This window comes from Hibiscus syriacus, unplaced genomic scaffold (genome assembly GCF_006381635.1).
Source record: "Hibiscus syriacus cultivar Baekdansim isolate YM2019G1 unplaced genomic scaffold, ASM638163v2 tig00110236_pilon, whole genome shotgun sequence".
Lineage (NCBI taxonomy): Eukaryota > Viridiplantae > Streptophyta > Magnoliopsida > Malvales > Malvaceae > Hibiscus > Hibiscus syriacus.
In genome coordinates, this window is record NW_024062640.1 from 932447 (window position 1) to 958473 (window position 26027).

Here is a 26027-nt window from a genome sequence, read left to right on the forward strand (position 1 = left end):
AATTTCATGTGCTACTAATATGTTTGTTAATCTTTTGAAATTCAATTTTGCTTGAGTGTCAAACTTTTAAAGTCAAATTTTTGTTTGGAATGCACTTTTTGAGGAGGAGCTTTTGATTTTTCAAATGATTTTATGTCAAATTTAACACTTACTCTCCAATGTTATTTTATGTCAAATAGTTGAATTATTTTGATATAACAAAAAAGGAAGAAGTATGAGCTTGAAAAATTCAATTTCTCAATTAAAAAAGGGGAGCTGAACATTTTTCCAACAATTAACATATTTTTCATTAAATATTTTATTAAGGGGGAGTATTGCCAAAAATAATTTTTCAAATATTTTGTTATATCAAAAGGGGAGAGATTGTTGAACTATATTTTGATATAACAATTTAAGGCAAAATGTTTTTGGACTTGAATTGAATTTATTCAAAGCTTTCAAAGTTTTCAAAAATAATTCAAAGTCCATTTATCTTGGAATTGGGCACAAAATATTTTTCTGGACAAGCTGTACCGATACTATTCTTACAGTATCGATACGTCATGAACAATACTAATATTATTATATGGTACCAATACCAAAGGTAAGGGAAGTATCAATACTCACTGGGCAGTATCGATACTACCAGCATTGCTCAAATTCCAAAATGCAAAAATGGTACTGATACCCAAAGGGGTACCGATATTACTTTGTATAGTAGTATCGATAACATATGCATAGTATTGATACCATTAGGCCCCAAAGGCTAGTAACAGCTAGTTGATTTAAAAATAACAAATGTAGTATCGATACTCCCTTTAGTAGTACTGATACCCTCTGTACTGGACAATTTTATTTTACAGAGATTTCATCCCCAAACAGCTAGAAATCATCCCCAACAGCTAGAAACGGCCATAACTTCATTCCAACTTATAAAAACAAGTTCAAGACACTTGAAGAAGGGTTAGAACACCTATCCAAGCAATCAAACACAAGAGAAGACTTTACCAATCTTATTTTATCTCTCTTGTAAATATTTGTGTTTTTAGTGAGCTAAATTTGTAAACACCCTACCTTTGAGAGGTTTTATTGTTTACTTCTTTTTACCTTTTGTAAAAGGTTGGTTCTAGTTTAGCTAAGTGAAAACTAGGGAGTTGTAAAGGTTATCTCTTAATCCTTGAAAAAGAAAGAACAAATTAGTGAATTTGTTGGAAAATCCTAAGTGAGGAGCTTAGGTAGTGGAAGTAGACTTGGTTGATAAGTCGAACCACTATAAATCCTTGTGTCAAATTTCTTTATCTTTTACTCTACTTACTCCCTGAACAATTTTTACCAATTCACCCCCTTAGCAACATTTTCGGTTGTTTAATTGAGCCTCTTCGATCCTAACAGAGGGTATCCCTTGTCTCTACAGTACCCGATCTGGATTAGTCGATCAATAGATCGAAAACCGATGGTTATACCAAAAACAAAATTGCTCATACTAATTTTCTTAAAGTTATGTGTTCTATAAATATTTTATATGTATATATATATTTAGGATTTTTTTGTTAATATCTATTTGGCTTAAGGGTTCACAAACTTAAACTATAAAATTAATTAAATCAATTAAATCAATTAAATCAAAGGGCTTAAACCTAATTATACTAAAACTTTTTATACGTGTTCTATCAATTTTCTTAAAGGTTCGGGTATCAATTCGGCTTAATGATAGATCGGAAACCTTAATCATTTGAAATAAAATTAATTCAGTACTTAAAATTTTTTACAACAAAATATACTTTTACAGTTAAAAATTAAATCAATTAAATCCTTAAACTATAAAATTATATTAATTAAGTACTTCAATTAATTTTGACCATTAAATCTTAATATTTTAAAATTATCTATCATGTGACAGCATCAAAGGGCACCGCATGGAACACTCTAGTGATATCATTTGGCATTTCTATAATATTTAAAATCTTATTAAATTATTATCAACATGGTATGCGATTATTGAACTATTATCAAACGTGGTGATTAATTAGTAATATAATTAAAAAAGAGAATAAAACATGCATTATTTTACTATTCATCATATTGTTAACAAATATATAATAAAATAAATTATTCAATCACTTTTACTTATTTATCGTGTTAAATATTGGGCCAATTTTTGGTTCGAATCGGATTGGGTTAATTAAATTCTGATTGCTTTTGATTCGAGTAATTTTCGGTTCGAATTGTTTTCGGTTCAGATTAATTTCAGTTCGGATTACTTTCAAGTTAGGTTAAATTCGGTTTGGTTTGCTTTCGGTTTGAGTTGTTTTCAGTTCGGGTTGTTTTCGGTTCGGGTTAATTTTGATTCAAGTTATTTTCGGTTCGAATCAAATTGTATAGGTCCATATTGGTTCAGCTAAAATTTGGATCGGTTTTGGTTCGAATCGGGTATGGTTCGAGTTTGGAATCAATTTTAGTCATCATGTTCCCAACTACATCGAGTATTGGGTTGAATAAATCAATTCGGGTAATTGGATTCGGGCCAAGTTTGTCAGGTCTAGATTTTATAAGTTGAGAATAGAAAAAATAATAACTAGCATCTGTTAGCTTAATTTTATACTTAATCTGAAAACTCAAAGCATCTCCCGGAGGAACAAAAAGTCTGGTTGAATTCAGCAACTCATGGCAAAGCATGAATCATGAAGCATCATCCGGATTCTTATCTATATCTTAATAATGTTTGCTTAATTTTGGTGTGGACCTCTTGTGGATCATTTAGTCGGTTCTGGTTGTGGAGGAACATCGATTTTTTTGCATGTATCCCATTGACTTGCTCACACTAAACTTTCATATCAGGTAAGAAAATTTTCATAAGAATGCCATAGTTTCATTTAAATTAATTCACCATTTTATACTTTAATCAAATCTATGATTATCATGAAATTTCTGATTCTTTAATGAATTAATCTATTAGATTCTTCTCATTAGCTTTTATGGTTTAAATACAGGTTGTTGACACCATGACAAAATTCAGTTCTGGTATGAAAAATTTATATCCTCGACCTGCACGTATTGGCATAGGAGATGTACTGACAATTATTTATAAACAAGGATGGTTATGAATACTTGGATTATACCTGTCGAGAGTTACTGCACTGCATATTTGCGCAGCAGTCCCAGGCGTGCTTCCATGCATGCTCGTGCATGGAATGGTTGAGATGGTTCTAGAAATAATCTAGAAGCTAGTTGGTTAGTATAACAGAATGCTGTTAAGCTGTTTTAAGAGTTTTTGTAAAGCTGCTGGTGATTGAATAAAATCATATGTGCAAATTCTTAGAGTTTTCTTGGTTATTCAACATGGTATCATTCGCCAAACGGTCCTGATTTTGTTTTTTTCTTCTTCCGTTGCATGGAGTCTGTTGGCTCTATTGTGACTGCATTTTCGTCTCGGGTAGCAGATTATGTTTGAGATCTTCAATGTACCTGCCATGTACGTTGCCATCCAGGCTGTTCTTTCTTTGTATGCTAGTAGTCGTACTACAAGTATTGTGCTAGATTCTGGTGATGGTATTTTTCATACTGTGCCAATCTATGAAGGATATGCCCTTCCACATGTCATTCTCCGTCTTGACCTTGCTGGTTGTGACCTCACTGATGCTTTGATAAAGATCCTTACCGAGAGAGGTTACATGTTCACCACCACTACTGAACGGGAAATTGTCCGTGACGTGAAGGAAAAGCTTGCTTATGTTTCCCTGGACTATGAGCAGGAACTGGAGACTGCCAAGAGCAGCTCTTCTGTTGAGAAGAACTATGAGATGCCTGTGAGCCCGACTTTAGTGGCGTCCAGTGGGAATTTTCCCTTCACTGCATCAGACATGCCAGGGATGGGAGTAGATACATCAGCACTTGATTTAGCCTTCACAACAGATGTGGCAAGTTCAATAGGATTGCAGTTGGGACCTGATACTGGAGCTGGGAATTCTAGAGATTCCCTTAGTTCACTCGATCAGATTTAGTGGAATTTCAGTCTCACAGGTCTGACAGAAGATTTGTCAAACTTGGGAGATTTAGGAGCCCTCGGAAACTACCCTGGCTCTCATTTTCTTCCTTCAGATTCAGAAATGTTGCTTGATTCTTCGGAGCAAGAGGATATAGTGGAGGAATTTTTTTTTTGATTCTGTCCCTGGACAACCATGCCCCCATATGATGAAGAAAAATCCTAGGCCAAGGTGAGTGAATCTTCTTGAAGTTGTTAGGACGGGTTAGAGTTAGATCAATAAGAGCAGGCATTTGACGTCTATTCGGTAGGGGCATTTTGTTAACAAATTCCAGCATCTTGGCAGTGTAATTTTAGCTTCATCAACCAAATAGCGATTAGCAAACATGAATGTAGCCAAGAGTCCATGAAAAAAATATATGTCTAGGAACCATGTAAAAGAGGATGAAGAAGAAAGAAATGAAGGTGAATAAGAACGAAAGGAAGCATCGGCACTTTCGATTCAAGTGAACGAAAGGAAGCATAAACACTTTCGATTCAATTGTTCATCTTTTCATCAAGAAGGTTGAATGTTAGAAATTAGTTGTAATTAGTTTTTTTAGAGCTTGTTGTAATAGTATGTTCAAGGTCAGAAGAACAGAAGAGAAGAAGAAGCATGGGGAATGTTGAGAGTTGCTGCATTGCATATTTGTGCAGCAGTCCCAGGCGTGCTTCCATGCATGCTCGTGGATGGAATGGTTTAGATGGTTCTAGAAATAGTCTAGAAGTCTAGAAGCTAGTTGGTTAGTATAACAGAATGCTATTAAGAAGTTTTAAGAGTTTTTGTAAAGCTACTATATAAGCTGCTGAAAACGTGAGGCATGTAGTCATCTTGGTGATTGAATAAAATCATATCTGCAAATTCTTAGAGTTTTCTTGGTTATTCAACAATACCGAGGTGTAGGTATGTAGTACGCAGTTGTTTCTAATGCTTCATAGTAAAACGTAAGGAGAGAGATGCAAGTTGGAAGTCTTCAGTCTTCATTAATTCAAGGATGATACAAGATATAGAAACACTTACGATGGCCTTTTTTTTTTTTGTAATTTATGAGAAATTTTTTCTTTACTTGTAATTTATAAAAAGTTTTGATATTTATTGTAATTTATAATTATGTACATAAAGATGAGACACATATTTAATTTCCATACTTGACAAATTAATAAAAGTAATTACATCCGTGATACATGAATAAAAGAAGGTATTTTTACTCACTAATTCTCTCATATCATGCTTAGTTATTAGGTAGTTTGGCCATCATCAGACATTATATGTAGTGAAAATGCATTAGTTAAGATTAGAATGTATTTGAGTGATTTTAGAATTTACTATAATTTTTATAGCATTCCGTTTATCTTGTCCAAATAAATTCTTTTGACACCATTTTCAGGTGTAAGATAATGCAACACTCTAGATTTTTTTATGATCAAAATTATTGTTAATCGTGGTGTGGGTGCGTAAGAACGGGGGAGGTAATAGTTTAGATTCAGGTTGCGAGTCGGTCTGTAGAAAGTTAGGGGTAATAATTTTAGGAACTTGGGAGGTTTTTTTTTCTATTTTTGTAGTCGGGAGTGGACTTTGTATGGATGTCATCTGGGCTCATTTTGCAACCGCTGCACATGGATTCTATAATATATAAAATACTACTGTGAGAAAAAAAAATGAACATGAGAGGGGAGCAGTTGTTCCAGGCTTGGCGTCGCAAAGCACATTGATAAGAGGGGACCAACAATTTCGAGGCTGGCATTACTTGCTTTGATGGGGATGGTTGAAATCTCGATAATAACTTCTGGCTCCAAGAGTAGGTTTATGATTTTGCTATTAGTTTAGGCTTTTAGATGTAATTGGGCTTGGAAAGGTTGATATGTTTTAAGGTAAAATAGTTTTGGGCCAGTTGTAAGAGCTAGAACGAAATTGGGCTATTACAATAACTATTATTTAATAGACTAGAATTGTAGATACAAAGGAAGTGTTGCAAGAAAGTGAAACATCAAGGGTATATAGAGAGGAGATGTAAAATGACATCAAAATTTTATGAAATTCATAAAATTTATTTTATTGTTTGGTTTTTTAAGGATTTTTTAAAATTAACTACAAAATAAATAAAAAAAATATCCTGAAAGAGTTGGATCTATTTATTTCCATTGTCATTGATTCTACAACGAAATCTTAATTAAAAAGCATCGATAACTTATTTTAACAATAAATTAGTATACAACTCCAAAATCTTGAGATTTTGTTATAGGTGGCAAACGGGTCATTCGGTTCGGGTTTGTGTCGGGTCATTTCAGATCGGATTATTTTAGATCTAGATTATATTTAATTTAATTATGTTTGGGTCAGGTTAGGTCTGGTTCGGATTAAGTTTGGATGTAAATTGGGTTGGTTCGGGTATTGGCTCGGGTCAATTTTCGGGTTGGTTGCTTTTCGTTCGGGTCAATATTGGATCGATTGATCTTTGTGTCGAGTTAATATTGGATCAATTAGATTTTGGGTATTATTAATATCAGATCGGTTGATTTTTGGATCAAGTCAATACCAGACCAGTTGATTTTCGGTTCGGGTCAATATTAGATCGATTGATTTTGGTTCTGGTCAACCTTTAGATCGAGCCAATTCGGGTTGGGTTGGGTATGACTCTAATTAAGTATATATAAAATTATTGATATATCCTCGTAAAAATTTTGTTTATTTGTTTGTCAGTCTTATCATTTAGGCTTATTTAACTTTCACTTGTTCAATATTTTAAATTAAATCATCATTAAGAGATGATAATTTAACTCAAACTCGATCCTATAACACGTGTTAGAGTTTGTAACTTGAATTTTATATTGATTGGATCCAAAAAAAATTATAAAAATAAAATTTGCTATTATAAATTTCATTCTCAATTAAAATTTCCGGTGATATCTTTAATGTTCAATTATAAATTTAATATTTTATTATAACTTTAAAAAATAATAACTAAGCACTTTTTAATATTTTTATTATAAATTTAATATTTTTATTAAAGTTTAACTTTGTTTAAATTATTTTATTATTTAAAATAACTTTGATGGTTTGAATGAAAGTGAATTCTCTTTATTTGATACTTTTGTTTCATGTTGATTTATGTTTGTAAAAAAGTGAAATTTCTTTTCTTTTTAAGTTAGTTATAATATTTAATCTAAGTGATGATAATTAAATTTAATAATATAAAATAAAATTTTGGGTAGTAATTTGACTTTATAATACTTCATACCAAATAATTTTTTAATTTTTTTTATAGAAATTATCAGATCAAATATGGAGATGATCTTTTAAATGAGAGAAAATAATAATAAATTATTAAATAATTTTCAAACCTGTGGTGATTAACTAGTAATATAATGCAAAAAGAGAATAAAACATGCATCATTTTACTATTCATCATATTATTTACAAAGATATAATAAAATAAATTATTCATTCACTTTTACTCATTGATCATGTTAAAAATCAGGTCAATTTTCTGCTCGAATCTGATTTGGGTAAATTAAATTCAAATTGCTTTCGTTTTGGGTTATTTTATGTTCGAATTGCTTGCGGTTCAGGTTAATTTTAGTTTGGGTTACTTTCAAATCGGGTTTTGTTCAGTTTGTTTTCTGTTTCGATTGTTTTCAGTTCGGATTGCATACTTTGGTTGTTTTCAGTTCAAATTGCTTTCGGTTCGGATTAATTTCGATTGGAGATATTTTTGGTTGAGATCAAATTGTATATATAGGGTCTATATTGGTTCAACTAAAATTTGGATCGGTTTTGATTCAAATTTCGGATCAAGTTTAGTCATCATGTTCTGTATATATTGAGTATCGGATAAATCAATTCGATAATCGGATTCGGGTCAAATTTATTAAGTTGAGAATAAAAAAAATATTAACTACCATCCGTTACCTACATTTATTTTTTTAATTGTATATGAATTAAGAAGGTCTCGTTTTTTTCTTTTTGACAGAAAGGTCCCCTTTTTGTGTAAGCATAAAGTGAACAAAAGAGCAATAACACCCACATTTAGAGGTACTAAAAGTAAAAGAAAAGAAAAAGAAAAAGCCTTTTCAATTTCATTCTCTTTTACGCTTTATATTTCACAACATGGGTATAATTGAAATATAATTTTCTCAATCTATTTTAGTTAAAAAACAAATTTAAATTTTTTCACTTCGAATTAATAATCAAGTCAAATTTAATTAACTCGAGTTATTGATATGTGGAGTTTAAAAATCATAATATCTATAACTTGATCGGCTCGTGAGATTAATCAAACTTTTCGATACATATTTTATATTATTAACTATGAGGGGGATTGATTAAGGGACAGTTATTAGTTGTGAATGGTGACCTTAATTTGTCCCTTAGGCAATAGATGCTGTGGTCATAGGCTTGGCCACTTAAATTCAACACGTATCATTTTTCTCTGTATAGCTTTGATGTTACACAAACTAAAGATTTATATTCATAATAATAGTTAAAATTAAAAGATGATGGAACAGTTGCCAAATTTTTTCCAGCAACTAGAAACTAACTAGGTAGCTACTATCTTTCCTTGAGCATGTATGAGCACTTAATGACAATATGTGATTTGCATATATATATAATAAGCACAAAACATGAGTGGGAATACAGGCAACCCCATCGGATTCTTCCCATTTGCTTCTTTCAAAAACAATTTGCTAAAAATGATAGTGTTTCCTTGTTCCTCAGCGTGTCTGGTGCGTCGTGTTTCCTTGCTTGTTTGGGGAAGATGCTAAGTCTTCTATGCGACTTCCATCGAAGACGTCATGTTGTTTTAGATTTTTCTCAAAGCACTGTAGAAATCACTCTACTTGATAAAATAAAATATGCACCAGCCCTTATACAGAAATTCATTCTTTTCACCACCCTAATTGAGCAAATTTGCCCAATATTTTTTTAATTCATTCAAAATGATGAAAAATGCGCAGAATACATAGTTTGAATGGCTAAAGTTGAAAGATCTCAAAACAAAGAATTATTTTTTCTAAGCAATTGATCGCATAATATTAAAACATGTTCTTTGCAAAGACACTTGCAAAAAGATGTGGGATTTCATGGAGAAGAAATATGAAGGTTCAAATAGAATCAAGAAGCAACAACTACCAGCTTTACGATCAAAGTTTGAAACATTATGAAAAATATCTAAAGAATTGTCTCTGATATTTTTTTCTCAAGACAATGTCAATTAGGGGTGTGCAAAATTACCCGACTCGGTTGACCCGACCCGCCGACCCGAATCTAAAAAAATCGGGTAATTCTCTAAAAAAAATTACCCGGCCGGGTCGGGTACCCGGCCCGACATTTCCCGGGTCGGGCCCGGGTCACAAAATCTAGTTTTTCCGGGTACCCGGTTACCCGAGTACCCGGTTAGTTTTTATTTTTTTATTTATTATATATATATAATTATATAAAATATAATGAATTATTTATATTATGGATTATTATATTTTGTATTTTGAACTTTTAAATTTTATGTTCGGATATTAGAGTATGTAATTCGAAGTTTCGAACATTTAAATTTGTGTATATATTTTTTTAAATTAATAATTTGAAAATAAAAAATTAAAAACCGGATATCGATACCCGATTACCGGGTACCCGCAAAATTCGGGTACCCGTAACATCCGGATCGAGACACGAGCCGAGAAATTGTCGACTCGAAAGTTCCGGGTACCCGAAAATCGGGTACCCGAAAATCTGGGTACCCGGATTTGCACAACCCTAATGCCAATTATCAGCCAGACGCGGATTCATCGTGAAAAGATGTGGGATGTGATTGTCGTTGAGATTTTTCACTCAAGGACACCAAAATTTAATCACATGGTATGTTAAATTGAAGAATCAAATAAAATTGATCTTCTATTACTAAATGAACTACAACCCTCTTTATTGGTTTATGAGTAGAAAAGTAATTGAACAAGATAAAAGGCAAGTATTGTTGGCCTCATTCAATATTTATAGAAAATGGTCAAGGACGAAGCAGATGCAGAGAGAACAATGAAGGAAGAGACCAACGACATCAATAATCTTAAGATTAATAATCGTATGATGATTGTAACACTCTAATTTTCAAATTTTAAATTAGCCCTACTGTAATGAATTTTCTTGATTAAATTATTATTTTAATAAATGATTTCATGTTTAGGATGTGATAGATTAATTTTTAAAGTTTTGATTTTTAAATCTTATATTGGATAAGTTATGAAATATTTAAAGAGGTGGCAGGGTTATTCGGCAGGGTCATTTTGGGTATGGTTATTTCGGTTTAAGACTTCATTCGGGTCAGGTCTGGGTTGGGTCGGGTTATTTCAGGTTTGATTTTTATTTGGGTCTATGATAAGTTGGGTTAAATATCGGGTCGTGTCAAAATCAGATCATATGGTTTTTGGATCGGATCAATACAAGATCGATTAGTTTCGGGTCGGGTTAATATCGGATCATTCAATTTTTGGGTCGGGTCAATATCGGATTGATTAGTTTCGATTCGAGTCAATCTTTAAATTTTTTAGTCAATTCGGATCGAGTTAAGTATGAATCTAATCAAGTATATATAAAAAAATTGATATATTCTTATAAGAAAAAAATATATTTTTCTTTATCAATCTTATCATTTAAGTTCAAGTTCAACTATCAAACTTTTCATATTTCAAATTACACTATCATTTTTATGACAATTTGACCGGAACTTATAAGACATTAGATTTTGTGACTTGAATTTCGTATTGATCTAACATGAAAAGTTTATGGTGCAACATATTTAGTAAAGAATTAAATTTTAAATTATAAATTTTATTCCCAATTAAACTTTTAATTAGATGTTTGATGTCAAATTATAAATATAATATTTATTAAATTTTCAAAAAATAATATAATAAGTATATTCAAATAAATATTGATATAAATAATTTTATAAATGATATTACTCTTCTGATAGTATTTAAATTTTAAATTTTCGTAGTCAAGTTCATAGTCAATGTTTGATGTTCTAAACCTTGACTACGATGTAGCAGATGTTTTTGAATAATTTTCATGCTTGAAAGATGATGAAAATCCATTAGAAATTATACATGAAGGATTCAACCATTTGGGGTATTTATGACAATGAAAGTTTGAATTGGTTGTTGATATTGGAATGATTTATAATACTTAGATATGATGTTCGGAAGAAGAATTCATGCTTGAATCAAGTTAGAGATCATGTCTATGATAATACATGATATTTGACTATTGAAGAAAAATTAGGGAAAATTATTCAATGTTGTTTTAAGGCTTGAAATGATGCATTCATGATTGTACAAGTTTTAGAATTTTGTTTGGATCATTTTTGAAGTATGGAAAGGCTAAGGGACTATTTTAGCATGTGTAGAAATAATAGGTTTGATGAGGAATTTGATTAGAAATTGATGTAGAATGCTTAAATGAGTTGATGGAAACTTGAATCTAGGTTAAATGGCAAGGGAGCATATTGGAAATTATGGAAATATTAGGATCAATTTTAAAAGATTTATTTGGAGAATCATTTATTTTTATGCTCCTATGTATGATAAAGTACTAATATGTACTTTTCATTGTATGTGTTTTTTAAATAATGTACGTGTAGATCCTGATAAAAATCGAGATTAAAGTTATCTTAAAGCTATGGAGAAAGTTAAGGAGTAAAGTTTATATCGATAATTAAGGTTTTTTAGTGAAATATACCAAGTGAGTGCATTCTTATCTTATACTATTATGTATAATATAAGAAATATTTGCGATAAGTCAACCTTGAATGTTTTGGAAAAGAAAATGATTTGATTTATATTATAATATTTTCATAAAAAATTTTAAATGGAATTTGAATGATTTTGAGTATGAACTACTCACTACACTATTATATGATATTTTGATATAGCTATATCTATCGATATCATTGATAAATAAATTATATGTGATTTTAATGAAAATTCTCATTATATATACTTTGAGAATATTTGGTATAGTTGGCATGCCATAGACGTAGAGTATTAGTAGTTGCATTATGTACATAGTACGACGTAATTTTGGTGCAATTGTATTGAATACATAGTCGCTATGATTTTGGGCTATTGTGCTCTCGAGAATATAATACATAATAGGATGTTATTTTAGTATTATGATATTCTTTATGATTGGTACATTGATACGTGTTTATAGTATTTGTACGTATGTCTAACACTAAAAGTGTATTTTTTTTGCTCGACAAATGAAATTTATTAAGCAAACTTAAGTCAGGGATTTCATTAAAAACCTCCCTAACCCTAGATGGAAGAAAATAGTACTCTTAACTAGGCGAAAATACAACAGGTCTGAATAATATCGTAACGAAAAAAATGACAACAGGCCCTCAAACATGCTTAACTTGTATATGGAGCGAAAACAACACATAACTTGACAAGGAAATAAACGTACAGATAATTAAAAGCTAGAACAAGAAAACTAATAAATTACCACTAAATGTAACACCCACGAGCCAATGAGGGTGACCCGATCCGATCTGGTGTATCACATTAGGGTCATCGGAGCGACCCACAGTAAAAATTCAGGAAAAATTTAAAATTTATGTTAAAACACTTAAAATCATAAAACAATTTATAAATACAAAAGTAAAATTTAACAATATTCAGAAATAAAATAGATTCCAGACTCGAATATAAAAACAAAATACAAGTTACATGCCCTCTAATCACATGCATCGTACTCCGTAAGCAACGCTGGTGGAACTCCCTTATTGACGTAAATAGTTGCACTGGTTCAATTCTTTTAACCTGAAAAGGTGAGTAACAGAGTGAGCTTTGGGAAGCTCAGTAATACAAAACTACCAGATGATGCTGAAGAACATGCAGATAACATATAAACATATGTTTCCTTATTGGTTCAGACATCTACAGACTTTTATGCTTTCCTGAGTTGAGGTCCCACTGATATCTCAGATAATAAAAGACAGTAAGCTTTCAGTTCAGAGGAAATAAATGTTTCGGATGATTGAGTTCAGGAGATTAGAATAGGTGTTTATTGCGTTCCCACAAAACCAGAAAAAAAAATACATATCTTTTTAAAACAGTAGCAGTTTAAAACATATTTTTCAAAAACCATTGTAAAACCCTCCAACCGAACACCATATGTAGTTCCCCCATAACTCAATAACCTAAGGGAGCACCTTGGGGCTTGAGAGCCTACCCAAGAAAGTTCTCAGGGCCACAGGGAATACCCAAGAGAAATCTCGGGGCCGCAGGGCCTACCCAAGAAAGATCTCGAGGTAGCAGAGCCTATCCAAGGGTCGCTTTAGGTCCATAAGGAATTACCAGTCGACACTGAACCTATACAAGGAATTACCAGCAGTGACTGAACCTACCAGAGTCTTCAGTTATACCAGAGTCCTAGAGTACCCCGTATAAACATAATTTCAATCAGTAAATAGAGATATCAGAAATCAAAGTAGAGATCAGAACAAAAATAAGAGAAAACATTCATGTGATCAGGGAACACACTAGAGGTTATATATATTATTAGGAGGTACTTGATAATCTTTTCGGGCAGGGAAACACGGATCTTCAGTATACTGATAGAATGCCGAAAATTAGAATCACTATCAAAAGAGTTCATTAGCTGACAGAATCATCAGTTATTCATAACGTGATTTATCAGGATCATATAGTATTCAGACATTTTTCGGAGGCACTATGAAATCAGAAATGTATTCAAAATCCTTTGCATCTGAGTTACTTGTGTTTTTAGATATAACATGAGTGATTCCATTATTCAGGAAATCAGAGGCATTTTGGACATTAGGTTCTTTGATAATTCTTATTGATTTAAGCTGATAAGGGAGAAACGAAGATTCAGAGCATTTACGATTTGTGTCGATCTATAGGAACATCAAGTTAATTTGAACTGTAGAAATCCCAACCATTATACCTGACAACCAGTCAAATCGTTACACTTCAAGAGTATTCACTCTTTAATACCGACAACTCTTGTCAAATGATCATCTTCTGAATCATCACTGAATGGATCTTAGGGAGACGAACAAATATTCCAATGGTCTTTATTTCATTTCTACATTGCAACGATATCAGGGAATGTCGACGTGCTTGATCTGAGGTTCAAAACCCTTATGGATGGTAGAATATATATATATATATATATATATATATATATATATATATATATATATATATTCATTGGTGTTTCCAGACTTATCCAAGTTATTCGCTTAATTCAAGTTCATTGAGGGTACTTAGGTCATTTAACAGTCAAGTCTATCCCGATTACTTCGAAATTTCCAAAGTAATTCGATCATTTCTGAAATTCAAATACATATAGTTCATCCATTCATTTCAACTAGGTCATATAATTTAGTCATTCCAGAGCTTAGAGATATTTTGGATTATTTTACTCTTTAAGGGTATTTTGGTCATTTTGCGATTTAAGGGTATTTCAATTATTTCCTTCAGTCAGATCTTTCCATTTAATAAAATTTGTCTGAACAATGCAAACATAAATAATACTTCTGATGTTTTAGCCTTTCGATGTTTGTTGAAAAATCAATAATTCTAGGTATTGTACCTTCTCGTATGTAAAATCTGATTATCAATGACTTTCCGAATAGATCAGGAATTTAACAGGTGAATCAACAGTTTATCGGATTAAATATGAATTCTCAAGGTACTTTCATTGTGAGGGTCAGTCCAGACCATTTTTACCTCATAGGGTAATTTTGTAATTTCTTAATCAGGTGATTTCGGTATTAAAGCTTTTAACAAGAACAAATAGAATTTAGAGATTTTGTGGTTATTTCCTTTTTCGGATAATCACCGAACATGAAATCATTTCTTATCAGTCTTCTTGTGTCTATGCATGTAGTCCGAGCCTTATTCAGTTTACTTTACTTTATTTCAGATTCGGATCGAGTTTAGAAAATGATTAACTACATACATGTGACCAATTATATTCATCCATGCAGTAATCAATACCAACATGTTCCATAAAGCATGAAAAAGGTAGTAATGAATTACCTCGATTTTTGTGTTTCATCGATCAAACATTTAAACTCCATTCGATCACTCTCGAACTTGAATTGAACGTCTAATAATTCCTCAAATACATAGCAACGGAATTTACATTAGAATCTGAACTTAATTGAGAAACCATATTGAATCCAAAGGTAAATCACTGAAAAATGTCTTACCATATGCGAATTTGGCAAAACGGACTTCAGATTCGGACTCGGGACATCGAAAAATATAAAATAGGGCTTTTCGAACAATTTGACTTTTTGGGTCAAAGTAAAAGTTAACAATTAACGGTCAGATCAGTCAAAGTCAACGGTCAATGGGTTGATTCGGTCAAAGTCAACGAGTTGACTCAGTGATTGGACAAGACCAAGCAGGTTGGGCAGGCAGATCGGGTTAACCGGTTCGAGCCGATCCAGACCGGTTGGACTGGTCTAGAAGCTTCCAAGACAGCGGAAGAAGCCCACACGCACTGCTGGCGCGTGCGACGCCAACGGGAGGTCCGGTTGGTCGGTCGAGTAGTCCACAAGCAGCTATACACCATTATCAATCCAAACCAACTCAAAAATCAGCCAAAACCATGACATTTTAACCGGAAAACGCTCGAACATACCCTCCCAACGACGGCGCAACGATGGACACAGCGATCGACGGTAACTCTGGTTGGGTTTTGGTCAGAATCGTATGGTGAACACCGTGCTGGAGGCAGTGAGGTGGAACGACCACCGGATCGACCGAAATCGTGAAATAATCGAGGCGCGCGGGGGTGGTTTCGTAGAACTCTTCACGGCGAATGGTGGCGGTTTTCGATGGGTTAGGGGTCGGGTTTTGATCACCGTTCGACGGTGAGTCTATTGGTGGTGTCGGAGCGATGAACGATGGTCGGACGACGACAGATCGAGGCGGTAAAGATGGACCGACGGGGAGGAATTTTGGGGTTAGAGATTTGGTTTAATTTAAGGGGAAAGTTCGGATTCAAGACCCCTGAACTTTCATGAGGTTTCAAAACAGAGCTACGACTTTTAGAAATTTCCAATTTGATCTCCATCTTTTCCCTTGTTACTACTTTAATTCGATACTTTATATTAATTAACTTTTGCTCCTAAATTGGGTGTGACAAAATGAACACCGGATACAACAAACAATAACACCTGGTCAACAGGATAGTTCATGAGACCATCATGCGAAACCCAGCAACAAGAAACCTCAGCATCGAACTTCAGGCTCTGCTCAAAACCTTCATTAACTCCTCCCAATCAGAATAACCACTCCCATAACACAACTCAACAACAGGAATCAGCATGCTTCATCTAGCTAACCGAACATAATCAAAACAAACACATCAAGAAGAAAGAAAGTTTCTTCACCACCAACCTTATATAAATATCCGACCCAGTAACACCACTCTTCGCCAGCTCCACCACCAAGGAAGAACCATTAAGACCGCTCTGCTTGATTGAAACGTTCTTAATCTTGGTAAACTGAGAATCAATGTCTTTTAACACCGGCCAAATTTTCATCGGTCTAAGATCAGGATTAGTTATCCAATGATGTATTAGAGTGGAGAAAAATTCCAGCACTAAGGAAACATTGCCGAACCAACCAGATTCGACAAAATATCGCAAGCCACCATGATCCCGAATAAAATAGAAGAGTCGGCAGAAGAATCAAGCACTGGCCCCGAGAAGAAGGCCCTGAGGACCCCTGCATCTGCCCGCGCAACGCCCCAAACCCCCTGAACCTTTCAAAGATAATCCCACTATTTCAAACACTAAACAACCAACAATTGCCGAGAGACGAGGTAACGAAGAACTATCTAGAGACAAAACAGGACCTTGGGTTTCTCCACCAGCAAGCATCGATAACCATCAAGTGCCCTTTAAAAAAGGGAACCTCGATCTAATCTTCGAACTGATCCGATAATAAGCAAGACGCATAAACGCATACAATCGACACGTTCATACCTGATTAAAATTATGATCCATTTATTAAAATTTGATTAACTTACTTCGAATTAATTACTTAAAAGAAAATCCTTTTACTCGATAAGAAATCTTGAAATTCGCAATCCTCCATCAGGAAAGTTATCTCAACCATTTCTTATTTGTAGATGAAAATTCTATCTTCGAATAACACATATCGAAATAAAAATAAATATTGACATTTGCGTACAATAATATAAATCGCGATTTAGAAACATACATTACATTGTTCAACGTGAAATAAAATGAATGAATTAACTAAAATAAAATACATTTTTTTCAAGTTTCATTTCGTTCGAACGTCGTATCAGATTGCACCACTTCGATCAATTGATACTTTCCACGCCCATTCTACAAATACGTGTTCTTGAAAGTAGTTGAATACCATACAATAGATAAAAAAACATGAAGGAAATAAATATTAAACAAAAAAATAACAACATACATTTACATACAATAATCATGAATAATATTTACTTAATAATACATACATACATAATGTAAAATATATTCATACATGGGACTAAAATAAAAGCAAGTGAATATTACAAATTAAAATACAAACAACAAAAATAAACACATAGGGTGATTTTAGGGACCAAAATGGCACTAACAAAAATTTAAATGACTAAAATAGCAAAAATAAAAATTTAAAGAACTAAACAGTAATTATGAACAAATCAGAGCTCCAATCGAAAATATTAAATATTGCAGGCACTAGAAATGTAAATAATCCATTAATAACATTGGTGACTTAAATAAATTACACCATAAACATGTTGGACTAAATAATAATTAAACCAAATGTAAGGCAATGACTAAAATGAAAAATGCATAAGTACATGGTCAAATTTGAACATCAACCAAAATATAAAACACACAAAACCAGTGACTAAAATGCAACTATTACAAATACCATAGCCAAAGTCAAACATTAATAAAAATGTAATAACCAACTAGATGAGGACGAAAATGAAATAACCAATAAATTAGACTATGTAAGTATAAATAAACTAAAAAATGATGACCTAGGCTTAAATAAAACATAAAAGCATTCAAAGGTAAATAAGGACTAAATTACACTTAAACAAATTAAGAGATCAAAATAAAAAGAAAATAGAGTTGCATTAATGACCATAATAGAATGTTACAAGATATAAAGGACCTTTAGAGTAGTAAACTCACGCGCAAAAATGCTTCTCAAGTCCTCCACGAAACGACGTTGTTCGATGGCCCATATATAAGCTCAAAATCGATCCCAAACCGATCAAACTCTTCATTTTGTTTTCTTTCCCCGTTTTTTGAAAGAGAGAGAAAAGAGAGAAAGCTGAAGAGAGCTTTAACCGGAGTCCAAGGATTCTCAGAATCCGGTGGGACTCCGCCGCATCGTCCTTTGCTGGCCGGTGACAACTGCTATTCGTCGGCGCCGGAGAAGAGAGAGGAGAGAACTATTCGAAGCACCCTTTTTCCCTGGCCACGAATCCAGGGCTTGCTTCCATTGAAAGGGGCTCAAAGGCCATAGATCTACGAAGAACTCTTCGTATTCTTCGACTCCGGCGATCCCTGGTGCTCACGGAGTTCGACCAGGAGGTAAGCCCTTGACCTTCTATCCCTCTCTTTTATTTTTTCTTTTCTATTATTCTTTTTTTTGAAAGTTTTTTTCTCCCGAATCTCTCCCTATTTCTTTTTCTCTCTTTTTTCCTCTCTCCAACCCTGAATCCCTCTCTGTATTTTTTCTATTTTGTTATCTTTTTTTTCTCTTTCTTTTGAGTGATTTCTCCCTAATATTTCTCTCTCTCTCTTTTTCTTTGAAAACCTGAATACACCTTCTCTGAATCTTCTCCCGCTTTTTATTTGATCTATGATGGCTTTATATTATCATCAAGGAGATCTCCACGGGAAGATATTATAGATTTGCTCCAAATTATTTAATGGGTTTGTTGATGGACAACTCTGACTTTCAGTCACTGTTGATGAGAGTGGCGACTCTGAGAAGGTCGGCAACAACAATATCAACATTCAGGCTACGACAGTCTATAAGGGTTAGGGTTACAGACCCTAGGTGAGTCGGGTCAGATCTTGGACTGCTGAGTGGCTTCGGGTCGGGCTCTCCTTGGATTGGGTCAGTTGAGTATAGGTTGGTTTTAGGGTTCATGGTGGGCTTCTGAATGTTGAGCTTGTAGTTTGATTGTACTGGGCTTTATTTTAGGCCTGTAATAAAATGTACATTAATTAATAATAATTTTTTTCGACCCAGATAAAAACGGGTGTCTACAGTTGCCCCTCTTTGCACATTTTTATGTTAACAAGAATAGGGCAAAGACGAAAAAGACAACAAGTTTTTGTTCGGTTCTCTTTTTGGTTTTGAAATTGGATATGTTTGTTGGTGGGGACGACACGGCTCATATGTGATGAAGAGTTCTGGTCATCTAAGGGTGACACAGCTCCTACATGATGAGGATATCTGGTCGGGGGATAACACGATTCCTACGCGATGAGGATGACAGACCATCTTTAGGGAGGGTGATAACACGGTTCCTGCGCGATGAGGACCACTGGTTATCTAGGGGTGACACGACTCCTACGAGATGAGGAGGTATGTTCGGTGGATGACATGGTTCATACATGATGAGGATGATAGACTATATTTAGGGATGATAACACGGTTTCTATGTGATGAGGATGACTTGTTATCTAGGGGTGACACGGCTACTACGTGATGAGGAGGTCTGGTCAGTGGATGACGCGGTTCCTACGCGATGAGGATGACAGACCATCTTTAGGGATTTGTTTCAAGGGAAACAAACTCAAAGATGGGTGTATCAAGGGAAACTGTCCCAATAGAGATAATTCGTTAAAGGGAAATGATCTTAAAGATGGGGTGTTTTAAGAGAAACTGTCTCAAGAGAGACAAAATTTTGTTTATTAAACAAACTAAAAGATTGGTGTTTCAAGAGAAACTGTTTTAAAGGAGACAAAACTTGTTTTAAGGGAAACAGACTCAAAGTTTGGTGTTTCAAGAGAAAATATCTCAAAGGAGACAAAATTTTGTTTCAAGTAAAAATATTTTGAAATTTGTCTTAAAGGAAAAATCTCTCAAGTGAGACGAAATTTGTTTTGAGAGAAATTGTCTCAAGAAAGATAAAATTTGTTTTTGGCGAAAACTATCTTGAGTGATACAAAATTTGTTTTTAAGAAAACTTGTCTCAAGCGAGACGACCTTTTGTTTTGAGAGAAACAATCTCAAAGGCGATCGATAGTTTGCTTGTTCCTGCATGTGGAGGAAAGGTCTTCTGAAGATTTGGTCGTTCACTACAGAATGTTGAATCTCCAAAGATGCTCCAACATTCGATGGTTCTTGCTTCAACACTGATTCTCAGCATGATCTTTGTGTCTGAGAGCCTTATGTCAGCTACCAAGATCCCCTCCAGAGAGATTGTCTTGTTTGAAAAACGTTTTTCTTCTTCTTTTACTTTCAAAAGTCTGAAAATATCAATTAAAAGAGTTTTGAAAAATGTTTAATCAAAGATTTTGAGAAACTATTGCCTCTTTCTTGGTTTCACAATTGACACAAATCATAAAACAAGAGTTCATTGGATATAAAAAGAATTAATTACACTTTTAATCCTTCAATAGACTATAGCTATTTGAAAAGTGTCAAGATTAATGCTATCTTTGAGGTATGGTTAAGTAAGGAGAGGATAAAATGTCTCAGGTTGTTATTTTTGGTCAAAAGTTTGATATTCTTATTTCTTTGATATTCACTGATCTGATGGAGTATCTTTTGTGCTTATCTACCGGAAGGGTTCTTTAACTCCCAGCTCTCATGATCACATTCGGGTTATGCGATGCCTTATCAAGGGATTTATGTGATTGTCTCATATGCAACAGCTGCACAATTTTTATATTCGAGTCGCCTTTTCAGGTTTTCAATTTGAATCCTCCTTTGGTTTCAAGACGTTATTCATAATTTACGTCTTGAACCCCCTTTTGTTATTATTTTTTTATTTCATCTATCATGCATTAAAGATTTTAGAAAACCTTTAGTAAATAAAATATTAATCCTGATGGACGGGATGAAATCTGAAGATAGTCTCTTCTGTTTAGAAATCCATGTATGATTAGAAGGGACTTTTTAGGCACGTAATATAGGTTGTGGTTCACGGTTATGAAAGAAAGGGATAAATAGGCCTAAACAAGTGTTTAAAGGTTATTCAACCAAGAATCAATTCCTTTTGATGCCTTCATTTTGTCTTACTCGATTTGAGGTTGCTCGTATGCGTCTTTTATCTTATATTAATGTTTTATGATCTTCTGGTGAACTGATTCTGGAATGATTGTTCTTGATCAATCTTATTGTTTGTAGCTAGATGCGTCATTTGACTTGAGGGACTCTTTGCATATGATTCTTGTCTTTTTCTTTCTTTCTTTTGTTCTTTTTCCTTTGATTTTTTCTTTGCTTTTTTTCTTTTATTTTTTTCTTTACTTTTATCCTCACCTTGATTTGATCTTCACACTTTGTTTTTGGTTCACCTTTCGGTATCTTATCTAGATTGATGGTCTTTACTCATGCGAGCATATTTCCTCCACATTGCCCCCTAGTGTGAAGGGTGATCCTTGGTTAGGGTTGAATCAGAAGAAAATATAATTCAGGCTCAAATGGGGACACAAGTGATAATGAAAGAAAACCGTTCATCATTTCATACACATAAGCCCTTGCAGAAGAGGTATCCCTAGGGGGATAGATTTTCAGGAATATTTTTTATTCACATGAAAATAATATAATTAATCCATGATAAAATTATTTTTAATTAATTCTTCTTTTCTCTACTTCTTGCTCTCAGCGTGTCTCTATGTTCAGGCTCCCTTTCAGAAAATCGATGCGAGATGCCCCAAGTCGTGTCTTATTGTAGGAGGGTTCATATTCAAGTGAACAATCTTGTACTCAATTCTTTTAGGTTTTATTGGTAGAAAAATGTTGGTTTTTCTTCTAAAAAGACGATGGTGATTTTATTGGCTCAACGAAAGGTAAGGGTATGACTTTTGTGTCTTGAAAAAGATAAAGGTGATATTTCAATATCTCAAAGATGGATAATGTCAAAATTTGGTATTTTGGTAGTGACCATGAATTATTTCAGGTAAAGAATCGAGAGATTTTATTTTTGGTTTTAGATGGTATAAAAAGGGTATAATCTTGTTATATGTCAAAAATATATAATTCTTGAAGAATTAAAAGAATATGTAATCCATTCGATATTCGAAGAACTACCAGATTAAAACTCATTCAATTAGTCAACCTAAGAAGGTATCATAAATTCATTCATCAAAAGATTAAACATATTTAAGTAAATATTAAAGACAGAACAAAAACGAGTTCAAACAAAACAATGCTCTCAATGCAAGTGGTAGATGCAATAACTTCTTTTGATTAGTAATAGGATGCCCCTGAATAAATCAAATTTTGGATTTTGATCTTCAGTGCCTTACAGTTCTCAACGGAATGTCCTGAGTTTCCTATGTGATAGTCACATACGATATCAATATTATGGACCTAAGGAAATGGGGACTCTTTTAGCGGATCATCCTGGAAGGCTCAACCCTATGACCAGCTTAACAGGCTTCCCTGTAATGCTTTCAGCTTCTTCATTTAATTTGTTTTCACCTTGCTTCTATTCTTAACGTGATTAGGACCACTTCTATCAAATTCTCCATGAATTAATTCTATGTTTTTATAAATGATGCATGTGAAAATTCTTTAAAAATGAAATGTAGATGCAAAATGCAAAGATACATATGCAAAAATATTGATCCCAACGATGAACATTATAGAACAATTTTCACCAGAGATTAAAGCCTTCACATTACAAGACAATCCGCTTTACAGATATGCCTTCGCTTAGATGTTGAGTATGAAGTAGATCACTGCTTAGTCTTGGATCTTCGTCCTTGAAAATGATACCCCTCAAGCACTCTGTCACTTAACTCTGTCAAGGCCCCGACGGTGCTTAAGTCCGCGTGTTGTTCCTTAATGACTAGCGATAAAATGATCGTAGATGAAACTCTACTGGATTACTCCTCAGCTCATTGGAGCATCATTCCATTCTCGAATGTTGCATGATCTTCGAGCAAGTTTCTTTTTTGTAGTCTCTGAACTTCTTTTAGCCCTCAGTGCATGCCAGTATATGTGACTACTTGATTGAAAACTTTTACCTCTTATTGTGAAAATTTTCTCTCGAATATCCCCTTGCGAATCAACATTTTTGCTTTATGTCATAATATTGCAATGCAATGCAAAAAAAATGAAAAATGACATAAAAAACAAAAGAAAATAGATAAGTTAATATGGGTAAGATAGTTAATTAAAAGATTCTATATAAAATAAATACAACACCTACCCAATCATGATATCTACCCGAGCATGCTTTTATTAGATAGTAATCCTACCCATACATGCTTTTTGCCCATAATAATTATTTTCAAGAAATTAATCCTAACCGCATGGTATCTAGTTCGCATGCAATTATTCAATAGAATTTAAAGCAAAATGGAAACGTTCAGAAACACTCATCCTTTGTATACACCTATTTTGGGTACCTACTGACGGATATAGGTTCAGTATGACTATACCTAGGGTGACCGTTCTACAATTCATTATATGCATGGGTTTGACTCTAACAGGAAAATGGTACTCGAATTGTCCTTGATGTCGGTGCCCCCTTGGGCTACCAAACCCTTGATCCTCATCTAATACAGGTTTCGAACAGAATGAGTTCAATTCGAGGGGATTCACTTCCTTATACACATACGAGGAATAAATCCCTACGAAGGTATAAAGTATGTATCCCATGGGTTATTTGCTAAAACTCATACGAAGAATAAATTCTTATGAGAGTAAAACATTTACCTCGACTTATTTGGATCGAAGCTTGGGTCTAGAGCTTATATTATGCAAATGTACATGATGTGTGTGAGGAATAACAAACCTACCTTTGATTCTAAAGAAAAAGAAAACTCTCGAGAGATTTGAACACCGCTGAAAACAAAGATTTAAAAAATTAGTATCACAATTAAAAAATGAAGAAATTAAAAAAAACCTCAGTAAATGGATCATAAGTTAACTATAGACTCGAACTTATAATTTCCACCACTACAATAATGTGTAAGCGACTTACAATCTGACTCTCTAAAAAAGTCTCCAGCGGAGTCGCCAAACTGTCATAACCATTTTTTAAAAAACAATTAAATATTATTTTAAAAAACAATTATGACTTTTATTTGGAAAAAATGGTGAATTTGGATTAATTTGAATTAGTTTGAATGGAGTCGCCATCAACCTTTGGGTTAAGTAGGTCAAATACCTAAAAACATCTTTTAAAATAATTTTAAGGAAAATCGTTTTTTAAGACAAAATCTGGTCTACGTTTACAAAAGATTCGTTTAAACGAGTTCGAGAGTCGGTTACGTGTGGGGAATGGTAAGCACTTCTACAACGCCCAAAAACTGGTACTGAATCGCTTACACGTTGTCTTAAATGGTGGAAAATATGAATCAAATATAAAGTTAAATTATGATCCATTTATTAAAATTTGATTAACTTACTTCGAATTAATTATTTAAAAGAAAATCCTTTTACTCGATAAGAAATCTTGAAATTCATAATCCTCCGTCGGGAAAGCTATGTCAACAATTTCTTATTCGTAAATAAAAATTCCATCTTCAAATAACACATATCGAAATAAAAATGAATATTGGCATTTGCGTACAATAATATAAATCGCGATTTAGAAACATACATTACATTGTTCAACGTGAAATAAAATGAATGAATTAACTAAAATAAAATTCATTTATTTCAAGTCTCATTTCGTTCGAACGTCGTATCGGATTGTACCACTTCAATCAAGTGATACTTTCCACGTCCATTCTACAAATATGCGTTCTTGATAGTAGTTGAATACCATACAATAGAAAAAAAAACTTGAAGGAATAAATATTAAACAAAAAATAACAACATACATTTACATACAATAATCATGGATAATATTTACTTAATAATAATACATACATAATGTAAAATATATTCAGACATGGGGACTAAAATAAAAACAAGTGAATATTACAAATTAAAATACAAAAAATAAAAATAAACACATAGGGTGATTTTAGGGACCAAAATGGCACTAACAAAAATTTAAAGGACTGAAATAGCAAAAATAGAAATTTAGAGGACTAAACAGTAATTATGAACAAATAAGAGCTTCAATCAAAAATATTAAAAATTGCAGGTACTAGAAATGTAAATAATCCATTAATAACATTAGGGACTAAAATAAATTACACCATAAACATGCTGGACTAAATAATAATTAAACCAAATGTAAGGCAGTGACTAAAATGAAAAATACATAAGTCACAAGGTCAAATTCGAACATCAGCCAAAATATAAAACACACAAAAACAATGACTAAAATGCAACTATTACAAATACCATAGCCAAAGTCAAACATTAATAAAAATGTAAAAAGCAACCAGATAAGGACTAAAATGAAATAACCAAGAAAATAGATTGTTTAAGTATAAATAAACTAAAACACAATGACCTAGGCTTAAATAAAACATAAAAGCATTCAAATGTAAATAAGGACTAAAATACACTTATATAAAATTAAGAGATCAAAATAAAAAGAAAATAGAGTTGCATTAATGACCATAATAGAATGTTACAAGGTATAGAGGATCTTTCGGGTAATAAACCGACACGCGAAAATGCTTCCAAGGTCATCCACGAAACGACGTCGTTTGATGGCCCATATATAAGCTCAAAATCTGTCCCAAACCGATCCAACTCTTCATTTTGTTTTATTTACCCATTTTTTGAAAGAGAGAGAAAAGAGAGAAAGCTCAAGAGAGCTTTAACCAGAGTCCAAGGATTCCCATAATCCGGTGGGACTCCACCCCTTCGGTCGTTGTTAGCCGATGACAATCGC

At 33.2% G+C, this 26027-nt stretch overlaps 1 protein-coding gene across 1 annotated transcript; it reads left to right on the forward strand.

The window, feature by feature from the left end:
* Positions 1–3422: 3422 nt before the first annotated feature.
* Positions 3423–4342, forward strand: LOC120114583 (actin-7-like). The gene has a single exon (XM_039135434.1). The coding sequence runs from the start codon at positions 3423–3425 to the stop codon at positions 3978–3980; it is 558 nt and encodes a 185-aa protein (XP_038991365.1). The 3' UTR covers positions 3981–4342.
* Positions 4343–26027: the final 21685 nt, after the last annotated feature.